This window comes from Camelus bactrianus, chromosome 20, assembly GCF_048773025.1.
Source record: "Camelus bactrianus isolate YW-2024 breed Bactrian camel chromosome 20, ASM4877302v1, whole genome shotgun sequence".
Lineage (NCBI taxonomy): Eukaryota > Metazoa > Chordata > Mammalia > Artiodactyla > Camelidae > Camelus > Camelus bactrianus.
In genome coordinates, this window is record NC_133558.1 from 21,245,716 (window position 1) to 21,264,596 (window position 18,881).

Here is an 18,881-nt window from a genome sequence, read left to right on the forward strand (position 1 = left end):
CTTATAGGCGCCCCCACGTCTCTCCAGTCTAGAGTCTGAGTTCAAATGAGGTATAAGGGCAGCGGCAGCAGGAAGGCACCAAGTTAATAACAGACACGGGTAAGATGGTCATATTGGGAACCTGGCCTACTCCTGCCCCAGTGGTGTAGATGCTACAGCCCTCCAGCAAGGGGCTGTGACAACCACAACTAGAGGAACTGGGAGCTGACACTGAAGGAGAGGAGGCCATCCCAAGGTAAGCTTGAGGAGGCAGGAGGCATGGAGAGCTGGTATCAGGGAGCGAAGGTAGCCTTTAGGACAGTGCCTGAGGCTGCACAGCCATGTTCCCAGCCCTTGATGCACCTGCCACTTTAACCAGGGGCCACTTTCCTCCAGCAGGTGGGTTACTCATGAAACAGAACCAACCCTAAAACCAATGCCACCACCTCTTTTGGCCTGAAGCAGCTAGAGGTTAGAGGTTACTGTGTGCCCCTATTTTCTGGACACCCACCAGAAGGGATGTAGGCCCAGGAAGTAGAGAGCAAAGGTGACCCTGGAGCAGAGACGAGGCTACTTGAAGGTCCCAGGAGGAAGGAGAAAGGAAATGGGAGAAGAGTGTTATATCATATTAAATATTTATTGTTTTCTGCAGACTGACCTTGGAGAGGACTGGTTAGTGTTCAAGTTGCTGAGATCTCAGGTCAAAAAGCTACAGACATGAAACCACTTTGAGCATGCTTAGCATGCACAAGGTCCTGGGTTCAATCCCCAGTACCTCCATTAAAAAAAAAAAAAAAAAGAAACGAAACCACATTGAATGAAAAAACAAACAAACAAAAAAACCCCAACCATTATGAGGCAGTCTCCCCTTACCAAACCAATTCCAAGAGTTGAGGTGTCACACCTCACGACATGGTGATAAGAGCTGAATGAACAAGAGATTGTGGCAATGAAAGTTTGACTGGAAGAAGAAAAGAGCCTTGGGTGTGGGACAGTCGGGGGAAGGAAGGGAATGACAAAATGGGAAAAATAATAAAGGTCATTTTGGAAGCTCAAGGGGAAGTGGTTCTGGGAAACCTGAAGACACAGAGTCAGAAAGCCAAGGGGATCCAGCTTATCCTGATGAGGCAGGATCCTGGCAATGAAGGCAGGCTCAGGCATGTCAAGGACCCGGGAGGCAAGTGGAAAATTGGAAGGGGGACCCCAGGTAACGAAGGGCATGGGAAGGGGTACAGAAGGCCATCGAGAGGGCTGGTGACTCCCAGGTCCGGCACATTAGAAGTTGGGCTTGTGCTTCTTGAGCTCCACCATGAGGTGGTGGATGTTGATGAGCTCAGCCCGGGCAGGGAGGGCTCGGAGCTGGGGCTGAGACAGCACCCGGTGGAAACGATGATAGAGCTGTATCAGCTGGGTCAGCGCTCCCTGGTCAGAGAAAGTCACAGAGGGATGAGACTGTGGGGTGGTGCTAAGGGTGATGATCAGGAATCAGGTTAGGGCTCATCCAGAACTCTGGGCACAGCTGGTAGTTGAAGATCAAGGGTCACTTGTATGATTCTGAGCCCAGAGAAAAGGGGGAAAAATGAGTGATGGGGTGGGGTGGGAGTGGGGACGGGGAGGTGCAGATCACCTGGATGATACTGGTTCCATTTCTGAAGTTGGTGAAACTCCGCATTACATCCTGACTTAGAGACTCCACCGATGATTTCCAGGAACTACCAAAGCCACGGATCAGCTGAGTAACCCGGGCTGACAACAGGAAGAAAGAGATTATGGCTAAGTGATATTTGATCCCTCCAAGTCCTCCCCAAGGCACAGGCGTCCTCATCAGGCATCCCCTCTTTTCTAGTGTTCTCCCCACCTACTCTTTCCTGCTCTACACCCTCCCATGTAATCTGCATCCTCAAATTTTTCTTTTCTGCTCAGCTTTCCACTGACCCCACCACTACCACACCACCCTCCTACCTTCTTCCCCTCGAAGTCGTTCAGCTTGTCCACGCTCAATCAAAGCCTCAGCTTCCTTCACAAATGCCACCAAACCCCCAAAAGGGGGAGACAGCAACTCTTCAATGAACTCCTGTAGAAACACACACACATACAGAGTTGAGTATTCTGGTGTCAGCGGACTTTCCCAATTCTGTCATCATGAACAACTAGGTCCTTACAACATTCCCATCATGGAACAGCTAAATGCTGGAAAGGTCATATACTTTAAGACACTGTTAGTCTCACAAGAGGTTGGGGAAATCTCCAAAGATTACCCTCCTCATAAAAAATTTTTTTAATTTCATTAAAAAAAAAAATGGGCTGGGAGCAGAGGGCTGGAACCAGAGAAGGAGACAACTGGCACACACAGGGCTATCAGAAGGTAGATGGCCATGCAATCCTGCTATCGGGAAGCTGAGTCTGATGCCAGCCTCGAGCTGGGATGCTAAGACTTGAGTCTCTCATGAGAACCTCAAAGAGGTGCCAGTGCGGACCTAGGTGGATGGCATCTTCCAGCTATTATCAAAGGCCGCTGGTTTAAGCACATCTTCATGGGATCAGAGAGTCTAGAGAATTGCACTTCAGAAGGCAGAGCTGACATTCTCTCTGGTCACCTAACTGTGCGGGCGAGGACAACAGCTTCCTTTCTCATCTAATTACATGTTTATTTACTAAAAAGAGAGAACAGAATGAGAAAGTTTAACCTACAACTAATCAGAGCACAGAATCGAAGAAAGAATGAAGGAAAAGCAATATTTAAAAAGATGCTGGCTGTGAATTTCCCCAAATTAATGAAAAAACTAAATTCAAAGACCAGGAAACCAACAAGGTATCAACTTAAAGAAATAAAGAGAAACACACATCTAGACATATTGTGGTAAAACTTCAGAATACCAAAGAAAACGAGGAGAACTTAAAGAGCAGTCAGAGAGAAGAGACTGCTTCAAAGGAACAAAAATTAGAACAACAGTAGACTTCTTCACTGCAACAATTTAAGCCAACAGTGGAAAATCTTCTAAATGTTGAGAGAAAATAACTCCTTAGAATTTGACAGTAAGCCAGCAAAACTATTCTTTCCTAACAAAGGTGAAATACATTTATATAAAAACAAAAACAAGGTTTACTACCAACAAACTTTCATAAAGGAATTTCTAAAAGAGCTATTTTAGGAAGAAGGAAAATGATCCCCAAAAGATAATCTGAGTTCTAAAAAGGAATGGTGGGCAAATAAACAGGGAAACATGCAGGGAAGGCCAAATGGAAGGTATCACTAGAAGATAGCAACAATTAAAAGGAAGACAGAAATAAAATACTGGTCAATAATTAGCATGGAAGACAGAAGGGGGAGGGGTGATTGGAGCATTAAAACATTTTAAATGCTTTAAAATCTACATATTGTTTGAGATAGGGGTTAAATATTAAATTTAGATGTTAAGCTAAATATGCAAGGTAAAATTTAAAGGCCATTTTCTAAAAGAATGGAATACAAAATCTAAATTAGGAGGAAAAAAATAAATAGTAAGAAAAACAAAGGCGAGAAGCACAAAAGACACGAGACAAAAAAGAAAACTAAAGATGGTAGGAAAAAGTCCCAATGTAACATTAATCATAATAAACATAAATGAATTTAAAAAATAAACCAAAGGGCAGAGATAATCCAATTAGATTTTTTTTTAAATTCCAGCTATATGCCATTTTTAAAAGACTTAAAAAGTGAAAACATAGAAAGGCTGAAAGGAAAAAAAAAAGAAATAAACAGGCAAATATTACCAAAATAAAACTGGCAGAGCTGTTAATATCAGATATAATAGGTTTCAAGACAAAATTATTAGGGCTAAGATGTGTCATATAGTGACAAATTCTTCAAGTCACTAGCAAGATCTAATAATTCTAAACTTTTAAGAATTTAGATAAAATAAGCTGAAACCATATAAAGCAAAATCTGATAAAACTGCTGTGAATAATGATAAATTTATGAATATCAAAACATCTCTCTCAACTATTGATAGTAAACAAAAAATTAGTAAATATTTTAGATAATGTGATCAACACAATTAAAGAGTCTGACTTCCACACCTGAAAATTTAAAAAAAACCCATGTTCTCAAACACACATGGAACATTTACAAAAGTTGATCATGTACTAGGCCACAAGCAAATCTAAACAAATTTCAAAAATTTTTCAAATTTCAAATGTTCAGTACCAAAAAACCACATTCTCCATTCACAATGCAATTAAGTTAGACATTAATAACAAAAAAGAGAAGTAAGAAAACTGCTTTTGGAAATTTTAAAACACTCAAAATCTCACAGATTGAAGAAGATACAATTAAAATAAAAAAATTCTTAGAACTGAATGATAATAAAAATGCTACATATTCAAACTTATAGAATTCAATAAAAGCAGTATTTAGAGGGAATTTCATAGTTTTGAAACTTCCTGAATGCTTCTGCTGGCAAGTTCTAGGAAATCTTCAAGGAAGAGATCGTTTCAATCTTAAAATCTTTCAGAAGGAAAACTTCCTTTTCACCTCCTTCTATAAATCCAGTATGACTTTGGTACCCAAACCACATGAGGACAGTAGAAGAAAAGAAAATCACAGGCCAATCTCACCTATGTACAGAGAAGCAAAATCCTAAACAAATTAGACCAAATCCAGAATGGTTTAACACTGTAAAATCTATAAATGTTATATACCACATAATAGATTTTTAAATGAACTATGATTACCTCACCAATTACAGAAAAAGCATACATTCTTGATTAAAAATTCAATACTCACTTATATTTTTAAAAATATTAATTTTAAAAAGAAAATTGTAATTTTAAAAAATAATAACTCTTGGCATCCCAAGGAGTGAAAGGAATTTTCTTCACCTGATAAAAGAGATCTATAAAAAACCTACAACAACATTACTCTTAATGAGGAAATGATGAAAGAATTCCTTTTAAAACTAGGAAGAGAAAAGGGTTCTTACTATCACCACTTCTATGCAACTATTCAGCTTTGTACTGGAGGTACTGGTCAGTGCAGTAATAATAAATTAAAGACATAAGGGTCAGAAAGGAAGAACTGCAATTGTCACAACTTGTAAATGATGAATGCCTACACAGAAACACACAGAAACGTTATTAGAAATAACTTAGGAAGGTGGCTGGCTACATAATCAATATACAAAAATCAACAGCACTTCTGTACACCAGTTCAAACAAGTAAATTTTTTTTAATATTTAAGGAACAACAATTTATTTAAAGGACAGATTCTAAAAGAATAGAGTAGAAAGTCCAAACAATTAGAAAAAAATGTAGTCATTATTCCCAGCAATTCCTAGTATTATTCCTAGTAATTATTCCTCAATAAAGGTAGATTTATTCCAAGTAGAATAACCACAATAATAACTCCTAGCACATGAAGGATTAAAAGGAATTTTCCTAACCTGATAAAGGGCATCTACCAAAAAACCCTATAGCCACATTACTGTTAATGGGAAAATGATTAAAGTATTTCTTTTAAACTCAGCAACAGGATAAGGGTTCTCACTGTTACCCTTTATTCAACTATTCAACTCTGTCACAGAGGTCCTGGCCAGAACAGAAAGGGATTAAAGACATAAGAAATCAAAGGCAAAGGATAAGGAAGGATTTACTTATTCCTAGTAGGACTAAATCTACATAGTACATCTAGCCAGGAACAACTCTAACAAAAGATTTGCAATGTCTCTGCACTGAAAAGTATAAAAGGTTCTCAAAAGACATTACAGAATAACTTAAAAAATGGAGAGAAATAAAATAAAATAAAATAAAATAAATAAAATAAAATAAATAAAATAAAATAAAATAAAATAACAAGGGGGAGGGTATATAGCTCAAGTGGTAGAGCACATGCTTAGCACGCATGACGTCCTGGGTTCGATCCCCAGTATCTCCTCTAAAAACAAATAAATAAGCAAACCTAACTACCTGCCCCCGCAAAAATAAAATTTTTAAAAAATGGAGAGCGAGCCCATGTTCATGGACAGGAAGTTTCAATATCATAAAGTGTCAATTCTTTCAAATTAACCAATGCAATTCCAACCAAAATCCTTAATGGGCTTTTTTTAAATGTGAAAACTTACAAGCTGATCATAAAATTCACATGAAAAATCAAGAGGCCAATAATACTCAAGATAATGATGAAAAAGAAGGCAGGAGAATTTGCCCTAGAAGCATAATTAAAACTGTACTGCAGGGTAGACAAACTGATCAACAGAACAGAATAGAGGCAAGACATACACATTTGTGGAGTTTTACTATGTGACAGAGAAGGACTGCTGACCAAGTAGGGTAAGAAAGGGGCTTCCTATAAATTGTTCAGGGCCAATCATTATCCAAATAGAAAAAACTGAGTTAGATTCCAATCACACATCATACACAAAAATAAATTCTAGGTATATTTAGGTAAATTTCAAAAGTACTTAAAAGTAAAAAGCAAAATTTTACAATATTAAGACTACAAACATACTCCAAAACATAGTATAATGTTTTTCTGACTCAGGTAATCAGAGATTTCTTAAGACAATAAAAATAGAGATTAATAAATTCAGTCATATTACACTTAGAAATTTCTGTTCACCTAAAGATAACATAAAAAAAGCAAAAAGATAAAACACATACGGAAATGTATCTGCAATCTATATAATCAACAAAAAGGTTATGTAGATAAATATAAAATATATTAAGAACTCTTATAAATCAAAAAAAAAAAACGTAAACAACCCAATTTTTAAAAGGTCAAATACTATAACAGATGTTTTACAGAAAAGAAAAATGTGTACGGCTACTTAACATTTGAAATGATGCTCAATTATATTAGTAATCAGGAAAGTGCAAATTAAGATCCCAATGAGATACCTATCAGAATGACAAAGATAGTCTGATATGTCATGTGGTGGAGAAAATACGACTCAATGAGAATTCTTATATATTGCAGATAAGGAATAAATTGGTTCAACCACTTAGGAAAACAATTTGACATTGTCTCATAAAGGAGAATACTGGCATATCCCATATGCAGCAAGCCTACTCCTACTTCCAAGAGAGCTTTGTTAAAATTTACCTACCATCTATGTGTGCTAAAAGACAGAATTCTTCATAAAATAATGCTCATGGTAGCAAGAAACTGGAAATAATACAAATGACCACTTACAGGAGAACATGTTATATTCACATTACGTGACAGTATACAGTAGTGAAAAAGAATAAGCTACAACCATACGCAACGACATAACACTAGAAAAATTATGCATGAAATAATCCTGTGATTCTGTTTTTATGACACTCAAAAACCAAACTAATTGTTGTTTCAGCATACCTATACCTGTATTTTTAAAAGCAAGGGCATAAGAAACACAAGATTTAGGCCCATAGGTGCCCTCTGTGAGAAAGGCAGGGAGATGGGGTGAAGAGGAATTCATACTTCGATGTTGGTTGTTGCCAAAGTATGTGGTGGGTTCATGGATATCTACATCACTAAGAAAATTACAAAGGAAAATAAAAATAGCCCAATAATGACAGCATGTTGTGACCCAAGTTTTAGTAATGCCAATTCTGTTTATCTGAGTCCACTAACTGCCACTCCCTACACACAAACACACACACACACAAACTAAAAACACACACAGGACTGTCCCTTTCCTTGTCCCCACACCTCTACCTGTGTCCGAGCATTGAGCAGCTGCTGGAAACTTTCAACCTCTTTGCTGTCATCTGCTGCCCGTTCCTAAGGGAGGACAAAGGGAAATCTCAAGTTTGGGGAGAAGCTGCCCTTCACATTAGAACATCCCCTTCCTTCCACATTTATTGTGGGAGCCAGACACTGTGCCAGACTCCAAGAATAAGACACTGAATGAGGTCAACATAATCCTCGTTCTCGCGGAGTTCACAGAGCAGTGGGGGGACCCTGAATTGTCTGGGTAGGGAGACAGGGAGAATGGGTCTGTTACCATCAGCACACCCAGCATCATGTCATAGTTGTTGATCAGAAACACAAGCTGCTCCTTCCTCGAGGAGAACTCAGCTGCCACTCGGAGGACAAAATTCTCCACTTCCACCTGAAAAAGCCGAAAGGGGGAGGTGACTCAGGGGGCAAGGGCGTGTGGCCCATCCCCGCAATCCAGCCCACCTGGGAAACCTCTCCCGCCCTCCTCTCACCTGGAGCTGGCCCAGCAGCTGCATCGTCCGTTCGTTGGGAATGGTCTGGTTGATGCTGACAAGAGCAGAGGAGAACTCTGCATATCGGCGTGTGATCTGGGAGAAAGAAGATGGGAAGAAAAATCACACCAACCCCCGGCCCAACCAACACAACCCCCCAAATCCGTTGAAGCTGGCCAAATAACCTCTGTGGGACTCCGGCCTCCAACCCCTTCTACCAACAGTGCCCAACCCCCCTGAGTCTGACCACACTCTTCGACTGCCCCTCACACAGTGTGGGGCCCTGGAAATTTCCAGCCAGGCCCATGACTCCACTGTGAAGCTGGGCAACCCCCACAGTGAAGCTCAGAGCCCTGCCTTTCAATAATCCTTCTGTTACCCTTGCCCTCCCTCACATAGTGAGGCCGAGTATCCAGCCCCCCAAGGCGCTGAGGGTCAGTGCTTCGGACGCTCTGGACATTCATCTCCAGGATCAGTTCAAACCGTGGCCACAGCAAGGCAAGCACCTGTTCCCAGTACCTGTGGGCTTAATCAGAATCAGAGATCAGCCGGCAAGGAATATGGGGGGATGGTGGGCAGGGCTAGGGGTCAGGTGTGCATATGGGAACCCTGATCAAAGGTTAACGGCTGGTGGAGGTAGGAGTGGGTGTGAACAGTAAGTCTGAAAGCAGCAGGGTCAATGGTGTCCGGTCAGGAGGAGCCCAAGGGTCAGGGCAGGCTTGTATGAGACCAAGAGTTCAAGGCCAGTGGGGCGTCAAGGACCAGAATTCAGTGACCTGTCTAGAGCGGGAACATCCCTCTTGGCTGCAATGTTGCGGAATCGGAGGACAATGTGGATACAGAGAAAAACAGCAATGGCGTCGTAACAGTCAGCCAGATAGGACTCCAGGTGTTTCTGTGATTTAGGAACAGGCAGAGGATGGGAAGAGAGCATTTGTTACTTTGTCCTTCCCAGTGGCCACAGACAAATGCACTCCTTTAGGGATGCAGTCCTGAGGTGGGTGGAGATCTGAGAGGGAAATGCTCCCTCCTTCCCTGTCCACTGCCTTGCTCACCAGATCTATGATCACAAGCCCATCATAGCAGAATTCAGGGCTGAGCACCAAGGGGCCCCTGAGTTTTCAGGTGCTATAGCCTAGGTGTGGATCAGCAGGAGGGATAACCTCAGAGACCCCAAGCTTTGATGGACAGTCACACAGTATGAGGCATATGCATTTTGGAACGAGGGGATCCTGGTTTCAGTACCACCAGAGCTATGACCTCATTGCGGTGCTGACGAGGACTGGGGACAGAGAAGCCTAAGAGCACGGGGCCTAGGGAGCTTACCAGGGTCATGTTGAGTGTACGGCCCATGACAGAATGGAAGAGGTCGTGTGCAGCTGGGCCGGACACAACAAAGAATTCACAAATGAAAAGATATTCGCGGCAGGAGTTGTCCAGGAGGGCGTAGTGCTGGCTGCGGAAGAGGGCCTCAAAAGGATACTAGGAAGAGAGACAGAAGGGATGGACCCCAATACTGACTCCCCTGGATGTGGCTGGAAAATCAGCAAACCTGGGTAATGAGAGCTCAAGAGACCCTCCGCATCCAAGCCACACCCAGGCTGCAAAAGAGCATCCTCAATGGATACAGAAGACATCGGGGGAGAACGGACAAAAGAGCTCACCCACATCTGCAGCTGCTGCTCCTGCATCCACCTCACACCTGCCTCATGACACGTCATTCCCCTTGCCAGCCTCCCTCCTCTGCGCACCCTAAGTCAAGGGTCCCAACCCTCTTCTCATCACAGGACACTGGGGTGACTGGAGAAGGGGATTCACACAGGGGCCTGCAGGGCTCGACCCTGAGGTCTGGCCTCAGAGTCCCTCTCCTGACTGAAGCTTGTTCCTCCCCCTACCCGCTGTTCTCCCCGCTGGGCGGTATGGGGCACGAGGATGGGTGCCTCCAGTTCAGTGGGGGAGATGACAGAGCCACGGGTCCCCAGGGTGAAGATGGTGTTCCTGCTGCGGAGGGATGGTTTTGAGAAGAATCGTGAAGGCTCCAAGTCAAGGAAAACAATAAGATTACAACCGTAATGGAAGATCAAAGACTCAGGACCTCCAGGGACCCCTGGCAGCCAAACACAGCCTAGGTGCCCCTCTTTCCCAGTACCAGGACCCCATTTTACCTACATCTGTAGAACCCTCTACACCCCCTGACATCACATGCAAACTGATGTGTCAAAATCATCTGTGCATTTTTCTGGAGAGGGTGGCCACAGCCTTTAATCATTCTCAGAGGTTTTGTTCTCACAGAAAAAGGTAAGCAGCAAAGCCTTGGAGGCTGGAGGCTGGAGCCAGGAGCCCCCTCACTCCCCAGGCCTGGCATGAGGGCTCCTCAGCTCCAGGATATCTTTCTTTGCTGTATCTTCCACGCCCATTAGATCATCCTTCTCAGCGACTTCCTCATACTAGTGAAAAGAGAACTGGTAACCATGGCTTCAAAAAGCTCGACAAAAAAAAATTTCTCTTTATATTGTCCCCCGTTGCCCAGTGGCTGCCCCTCTGCCCAGCCCAGGTGCCCCGGAATACTTCTCCCTCTGTGGCCTCACCTGCACCTTCATGAGCCGCCCCAGGTAAGAGCGGTAGTAAGACAGGTAGATCTTGCTCAGCGTCTCCACGTATTCGTCCCTGATCTCCTTCGCTGTTGCTCGTTCATTGCCCAGCAGGAACTGATAGAAGAACCTGCAGGGGTCGGGACCAGTCAGTCTCCCTGCCTGCCCAAGACACCAGACAGCACGCTGGGTTGCTCAAAAGCTCAGAGGCCATCCCAAGCCCTTCCTTCTGGTGGTGACCTGTACTTCAGCAGGGCCGTCTGGGGGATCTGATAGTTGGTCATGGGTTTTCTGAAGGAATAAATCTTCTGAAGGATGAACTCCCGGATCTTCGTCACTGCCTAGGCACGGGGGACCAAACACAGGGCATGAAGCTGCAAACTTCTCAGTCTGGGCAGCATTAGGGAAGTAACAAATCTTGAATATAGGGGGAAGAGTAGAGAATATCTCTTCAATATTTCTTAAGGTGGGGAGGGTATAGCTCGGTGGCAGAGCACATGCTTAGCATGCATGAGGTTCTAGGTTCAATCCCCAGTATCTCCATTAAAGAAAAACAATGACTTTCAGGGAAACCCAGAGATGTGAGAATGAGCTCTGCCAGGGAAATCCAAGGGTGTACATCTCAGGGAGGCTGGTTCTCGTGGTCTCAGGGGTATCCACCCCCACCCCCGACCTTGACCCGGAGCCGGTCAAGAACGCCTCTGACGTCTGCACAGGCCGCTGTCCCTCTAGCCTCCTGCTCTCGGACTGCAGCTGCCTTGGCATCCAGTTCCTGCAGCTGCTCCAGGAACCTGGGCTCTGTCACTGGAGCCTCCAGAATTGCCCTGGGTAGCAGGGAGGGATGGGATGGGTTAGGAGAGAGACCCAGATATCCCTAGACTCTAAAACATACCCCTTACATCCAGCCCATCTCTTCTCCATTCTTACACTGTATCATGTAGTTGGAACATACAGAAAAAGTTTTCTGTTCCTGGACAAATACACATCCCTACTGCCCACGTAAGCCTTGGACCCCCTCACTACATGCCTGACCCTGGATGATCCCTCATCTTTGATGCCTAAAGCACAGGTCAAGGTTATAAAGGTTGTCAATCCACTGATCAGTTTTTGGAAGTCACTTGATGACTGAGAGCCAGGAGGCCCCCGGGGTAAGCAGAGTAGGTCACTCCAGCCCATCTACTTACTATAGACATTATGACCCTTCAGATTGGTGACTCACGTGACAAGAGCAGAGGGCACCACTAGGCCATCGACAAGCTCCCCCAGTTTCCCCCGGACAGCCTGGCGGTTTCGAAGCCGAATATTCATGGCGCCTGACTGTTCCTGCAGTGTCCGGATCTCAGAGCTGATGGAGCTGAGGTCACTCTGAAAAGCTCCCAACATCTGCTCCATGCGCTGGGGGGAAGGCAGAAGTGTTGCTGAATTGCCATTGGGGTGGTAGGGGATGAGTGGGTCACACAAGTTTCTTGGTAGTCTCCAGTATCTATCAGTCCATGAGGGCAGCAGGTCATAAGGGAAGATGTACCCCAAAGGTCACTAGCAAATAACATCAGTCATGACAGCAAGAACAAAAAAGCCGCTTAGGTCACCCTGAAAGTGGCTCTAACTGTCCCCACCTAAGGCTAATGACCTAAAGAATGGTACTAGCGACCATGATCTGGTTCAGGGTTATTGGGGTCACATGTCATGGTTACTAACCTCAAGGACAGCATCGCAGGCTGTGATCTGGTTGTGCAGAGAAGCTATGTTCTCACTCTCTTGGATATCTGACCCACAAAAGTCAAGGAGTGTCATCATGAAAACAGAGATCCTCAGATTTGCAGGCCCTTTCCAATTTCTCCCCGAGCTGACAGAAACCTCAGAAAGAAGATAGCAGCCCCAGCATGACGTCAGCACCACACCCCATAAAATCTCCATCTTAATAACACCACCCTTTTCCTCTGCTAGAGGATACAATCCCGAATGGATTTCTGCTCAATCTGTTGTAGCTCCAGTTCAACCTGCTTTGAATAGTGCCGGAGATCCACGCCCTGGGAGAACATAAACATTACAGGTCAGGAGAGAGTCAGCGAAGGAACACTAGGACAGAATCAACAAAGGACTAGAAAGTAAGACAGGGTGATATTTTAAGAGCAAGAGACTGTTTTCTTTTCTTTGAGGAGAGGGTAGGTGGAGGGGCAGATTAGTATAGTGGAAAGCCTCACCGTTTTAAGAGCTTCCTTTACTAACTCATCCTCCAGATTTGCCTGAATGTGAACTGGAAACAGAAGTTTATCATAAGGGTTCAGCTAGCTCCACAGCTCCCTCTCCCAACATTAAACATCTGCACACCAACCCCTGCTTTATCACTTCTGGCCCCTATGCCTCTCAGATTATAAGTATTGCATCCACCCAGTGCCATCACTTACCATCCACTTCATCCAGGATGAATTCATCAGAGGTGATGTCCAACTCCCCAAGTTGCAATGGCTCCTGAAGACCCGGACCACCCCCCTGGAGAGGGGCAGGTTACAGGAAAGAGAGGGGGAGAACAAAATATAATGGGATAAACCCCAATGCTTTAAGTGGGGGAGAGGGACTTTTACTAGGGTCATAGGTAGGTACTGAGTCAAAAAAATCCCATAAGTCTCATAGGGTACCCAGTCTACTAGTTGGGGCTGATGTGTAGGGAATATGACAAGGAGACAAGCAACCCACCAAGGGGCGAAGTGACCAAATGAGGAAAATTAGGAGATGCAGAGAACAGAGCAGAAATTGCAGTTGAATTTAGGATCCCCAGACTCCTGCTACCTTAAGTGTTCTATCACAATTCCTCTGGGGAGCCCTAGCCTTTCCAGAAATGTCAGCTAACAGTGTTTACCTGCATGTCAGGTGCCAACTTACATATACTAAGTCATTTACTCCTAACCGACACCCTATATAGTAGGTCTCATTTTCTTCACTTCATAGGTGTGGAAAGTATTGGCACAAAAAAGCTAGTTAATGTGCCCAAAGACACACAAAGTTTAAGTGGCAGAGCTGGAATTAGAACCCCGGTAGTTTGACTCCAGAAGCCATGTTCTTAACCTTTACACTACATTGCTTCTCTTCTGCCCAAACATCCGGAGGTTAACTGAAATTGTGTCCCCAGAACCTGAGTCTCGGCCATTCTGGTCCCCGCTCGGGCTCCAGTCCGATCCCAGGGAGGGGTATGAAGAGCCAGACCAGGTAGCATCAACGGTAGAAGCCGAGCTCCTAACCTTGTGCCTACACCCAACCCAGGCCCTTCTGATGTGAGGAGGCCTGAAAAGCCTCTGGAGGAAAAATATCCCTGCGCTCTCACCAGCGGGCCCTCTTCCTCCTCCATATCTGAGGCCCCGGCCCGCAGCACCAGCTCCCGGGCGGCTGCGGCCATAGTCGCAGCAGCGGCCATTCCGCGCAGCCTCACTTCCGGCAGCTGTCAGGCGACTCCGTTCCGCGGATTGGAACTCCAAGTCCTGGAATGTCTTGCAAAGCGCGAAATCGTTCCCAGATATTTGAGTTAAATTGTTTGACTTCAGCCTTCCCCTTTCAGGTGTAACCGCTTCACCCAAGTGTAAATGGGAATTGGAAGTCTTAAGCACGATCTCAACCCGGAACCTTCGTTGCTCTCACACCCAAGAACTTTATGAACTTTAAAGGGAGACCGCACCGGAAGTTGTGGAGCCCAAAGCGGACTCAGAAGTCTCGTGCAGTTTCCGGAAGCTCCTCGCAGAGACCGCTCCGCCTCTTCCGCCTGGTAGCTATAAAAGGCTGTTACGTCACTTCTGTTCTCTTTTCCACTGGAGGCCTACGCGCTGTCGCTGGGGCCGCCGCCATGGTAAGATTGGAATCTGTGCGGGTATCCGGCGACATCGGAACCGGGGCAGGGAAGGTCTACTGTCAGGGGGCCGAGAACGTCCTATTCTAGGGGCACGCAACTTTCTGTGTGGAGAGTTGGATCGCGCCCCTGGAAAAGGACGACTAAGACATGCAGTTCTGGGGAGTGGTGTCAGAGGAAGAGTTACTCCCCGGGCGCTGGAAAGCGGCGAAAGGCTTGGGCATGTGTGGGGACCTTCGGCCTCCGCCACTCAATGTACTTTTGGGAGCAACTTGCTCCCTCCCAAAGGTTGCGTTTTTCCCAAGCCTGAACACTTCATGTTCCTGCGGTTTGCAGGATTGAGGAGTTCGCTGTGTGGTGAAAACGTGAAGGAGGTCGTTGCTCCCTGTGTGACCATCTTAACGCTCTTGTTTGAGGTTACGGGTTGACGGTAGTTGACGGTGTCTGATTTCTCTCCCAATCTCTGTCAGTCTCTAGTAATTCCTGAGAAGTTCCAGCACATTTTGCGAGTACTCAACACCAACATCGATGGGCGGCGGAAAATTGCTTTTGCCATCACTGCAATTAAGGTAAAGTAGGGTAAGGACTACAGAATATAAATGAAACTTTGGGTCGAAGTGTTAAAAGCCAGAGAGTAGTCTCGGAGCAAGCCAAGATGTTACACCCAGGGGATGGAGAATGGGTTCCGTTGTCTACCTGAATTCACTAATATTTTCCATCAACCATCAGTCAGCTTGTGAGGTTCATTCTAGATTAGGTTTCTGCCCCTTTCCCCCAGTGCATCATAAAAGTAACCCTTCCTGCAAAATTGGTATGTGTGGGAAATAGGGTAACTGTACATTTTGAGGGGTGAGTAGAGAATGCCAAGAGATTCCAAGTATGAAGAAACCTGTAGTTGGGGAGCGGGGGTGGGGTGGTGTCACTGTATCATGACAGGACATATACTCACATGCCAGAGGTGTAAGTCATTGCCCTTTTACAGTTGAAACAGGAGCCAGTACTTGGATAGTTTTTGTGAATTAAATCAGTGCAAGCTTAGGTAGCCCCCTTAACCAAGCTAATGACCACCTGGCTTTCCAGGTAGAGGCATTATCTTTTATTTAATATTTTCTTAACTCATTTTATTGTGCTTCACAGATAATGTGTTTTTGTGTGTGTGGCAACCCTATCTTGAGCAAGTCTGTTGGCGTTTTTCAGCAGCATTTGCTCACTTGGTGTGTCTCACATTTTGGTCATTCTCTCAGTATTTCAAACATTTTCACTGTTACGGTGATTGTGAGCAGTGATCTTTGGTGTTCCTATTGCAAAAGGATTAAAACTTGCTGAAGGCTCAGGTGATGGTGAGCACTTCGTAGTAATAAAGTGTCTTTTAATTAAGGTATATATTCTTTTTAGACAATGCTGTTGTTCAGTAAATAGTTTACATGCACTGAGAAACCAAAAAATTGGTATAGTTTGTTTTATTGCTTATCGCTGGGAAAGGTTATTGTAGAGATAGTTGGGTACTAGGGTTTTTGATAATTGTATGGAGAGTCAGCAAAGGCTGGCTCTTCTGGTGAAAGAACTGAAGCTTGGGGGTGGTCTTTTCTTAAGGATCTGGAATAGGGAGTGATGTGGTACTTGGAAATTGGAAGAAAGATGTAGCCGGGGGGAAGGGAAAATAGTATGAGGGGTTCCTCAAAAAATGTAGTTAAAGGAGTGGTGTAAAGCAAGGTTAATGGCCAGGGAAAGGTGGGGTATTGAAGTTGACACAAGCAGAAAAGGATATTTATTGAGAAGTAATCTACATCTGCAAGATTATTCTATGCTGTGATCCTTTGATTTGCTTCCATTTGTAGACTTTTTTTTTTTTTATAACTATTCCTTCAGGCTGGCTATTCTGCCCTTCCTCTAAATGAGGATGATAACTGCCATTTGTGGATTATTTGGAAACACGGGAGGGGTTGGAGTTCACAATGACCGGGAGGTACCCATTGGCCTTCTTTATAAGGAGCTCTTGTCCTGCCAAAATGCCAGTGCCCCCACGAGTAAGTGCTTTAAATGCATTCGGAAAGTAATGCTAACTTGATATCAACTCTTCTACATGGGCCAGGCCCTTGGATTACAAAGATGAGAAAGTGATGGTTTCCTGTAGTATACTCTTCTGGATGGAGAGAATAAGCATGGTCTGCTTGGGGACAGTAAAGGGGATTTGGAGGACTAAGAGCGTTGGCAAGCCAGTACTTAAGTAGGGCTTTCAAAAATCTTGGCTTGATAGTAACTTTTTAAAACTTGTTTATGGAAAGTTGTTTCATCTATACCCTTCCCTATCCACCTGTATTTTGAAGTAAATCTTCAGATGTAATATTTCTTCTGTAAATACTTAAATTTGAGAGAGACTTAGCCCCTAATCTCTTATGGATCAGTCTCCTGGTAATTTGACTTCTGGGTCACTTTCTTAGAGAAGAAATAACATCTATTTTAGTTTCCTGGGGCTCTTGTAACAGACTTGATGGCTTAAAACAACAGAAACTTAATCCCTCGGTCCTGCATGCCAGACATCTAAAACTGAGGTGTTAGCAGGACCATTCTCCCTCTGAAGGCTCTAGGAATCCTACCTTGCCTCTCCTATCATCTCAGTTGACAACAGTCCTTGGTTTGTTTATCTTATAGATGCATCACTCTTGTCCTGCCTCTTATCACATGGCCTTCTCTCATCTCTGTCCAATCCTTTTGTAAGAATCCTTTTGTAAGGCCCACCCTAATCCAGTATGATCTCATTTTAACTAACTATATTTGCAAAGATCCTGTTTCCAAATAAAGTCACATGTTGAGGTTCCAGGTGGATGTAAATTTGGTGGAACGCTATTCAACCCAGCACCCCATCCTTCAAGTGGCAAGGAGTACCAATGTAGGTGATATGATGCCACTGGTTTAAGCATTGGTTTATTTTGATCAAAGGGATGCAGTGACCTGCCCAAAAGATCATGCATGGCCTGTGGCCCTTTGACTTAGACACTGAGCAACTGACAGTCCTAACCTTTGATCAACCCTATTAATTCAGAACACCCTAGTCTTACAGCTTTGGTGCTACATCAACTTTGAAAGGCATCAGCTTCATCCACGATGCAGAAATCAGGAGGTGCCACTCTTGGTGTTGCTGCATTGTCTAACAGCATTTATTGACAGCTGCATATGCTGGATGGTATATATGTAGTGTTTTCAAGGGATGTCTGCCCTAAGTTGTCTGTTCTTGGTCCAGCCCTGCTCCTGAACAAAATTCTTTTTCGTTTAATTTTTAGCTTTGTATCAGGGAAAGTTTAAGGCACTAGGTTATTTTAGGCCCTACCTTTGTGTGTTTTTGAATAGTGGGTCTAGAGAGGAAACAAAAAATAAGACTCCTCCAATTCCAAAACCTCTCCTCAGGGTGTGGGGCGAAGATATGCCCACGTGGTGTTGAGGAAAGCAGACATCGACCTCACCAAGAGGGCAGGAGAGCTCACTGAGGATGAGGTAAGGACAAGGAAGGGGGGCTGCGAGTTGGGCCCACCTTGGAGGGGGGAACCATCTGGACCTGACCCTTGTCCTGCCTGCCAGGTGGAACGTGTGATCACCATTATGCAGAATCCACGCCAGTACAAGATCCCAGACTGGTTCTTAAACAGGCAGAAGGACGTAAAGGATGGGAAGTACAGCCAGGTGTGTACTGAGATGGAGATTAGAGAAAAGTAAGGCAAGGTGTCCATTTAGAATTGGTCATAGGCCAGAGGATGAAACAAGCATTCCTCACTGTCTCTGAAACCAGGTCCTGGCCAACGGTCTGGACAACAAGCTCCGTGAAGACCTGGAGCGGCTGAAGAAGATTCGCGCCCACAGGGGGCTGCGCCACTTTTGGGGGTGAGTGGGGGTGGGCCTCATCTCTTCCTGCCCCTGGACTCCCAGAGAATTCTCATGCTCCCTTTGCTCCTACATCTTTGTTTTGTGTGGTGAATGACCTGTGACCCTTCTGTTTTCTCACCTGCAGACTTCGTGTCCGAGGCCAGCACACCAAGACCACAGGCCGCCGAGGCCGCACTGTGGGTGTGTCCAAGAAGAAATAAATTTGTGGGCGTTGTCTGTTAATAAATAGTTTATACACTTATGGCTTCCTTCTTTGTGGTCCTTGCCATTTTTCTGGGACACTGATAGGGAACGTGCTGTAATGCTGGGCCCTGTTGGTCCTTTTTCCCTCTCTTAGCTGATTGCCCCCTCAGGTACCCAATGTCCTTGGTCTTGATTAAAGCTTACTATTGCTAGTCCCCACCCTACCGGAAGCAACCCT

At 44.7% G+C, this 18,881-nt stretch overlaps 2 protein-coding genes across 4 annotated transcripts; one reads left to right on the plus strand and one right to left on the minus strand.

Annotated features, from left to right (window-relative positions):
- Positions 1-597: 597 nt before the first annotated feature.
- VPS52 (VPS52 subunit of GARP complex) lies at positions 598-14,409 on the minus strand. 3 transcript variants are annotated; one of them, XM_010949095.3, is made up of 20 exons: positions 14,066-14,409; positions 13,152-13,236; positions 12,948-13,000; positions 12,698-12,773; positions 12,442-12,509; positions 11,963-12,138; positions 11,417-11,567; positions 10,984-11,084; positions 10,741-10,873; positions 10,542-10,599; positions 10,048-10,181; positions 9,479-9,634; positions 8,929-9,047; positions 8,548-8,671; positions 8,153-8,248; positions 7,945-8,052; positions 7,656-7,721; positions 1,942-2,053; positions 1,607-1,725; positions 598-1,401 (listed from the first exon to the last, which is right to left on the minus strand). In XM_010949095.3, the coding sequence occupies exons 1-20, from the start codon at positions 14,153-14,155 to the stop codon at positions 1,255-1,257; spliced, it is 2,172 nt and encodes a 723-aa protein (XP_010947397.1). In that variant the 5' UTR covers positions 14,156-14,409; the 3' UTR covers positions 598-1,254. The 3 variants fall into 3 exon arrangements, with proteins under 3 accessions (XP_010947397.1, XP_045368198.1, XP_074204579.1); XM_045512242.2 differs by lacking the exon at positions 12,948-13,000; XM_074348478.1 differs by lacking the exons at positions 12,948-13,000; positions 13,152-13,236; positions 14,066-14,409 and having other exon boundaries at positions 12,442-12,512; positions 12,696-12,765.
- RPS18 (ribosomal protein S18) lies at positions 14,375-18,701 on the plus strand. Its single transcript, XM_010949094.3, has 6 exons — positions 14,375-14,581; positions 15,052-15,150; positions 17,987-18,073; positions 18,158-18,259; positions 18,366-18,457; positions 18,585-18,701. Exons 1-6 carry the CDS (start codon positions 14,390-14,392, stop codon positions 18,658-18,660), a joined length of 648 nt encoding a protein of 215 aa, XP_010947396.2. The 5' UTR covers positions 14,375-14,389; the 3' UTR covers positions 18,661-18,701.
- Positions 18,702-18,881: the final 180 nt, after the last annotated feature.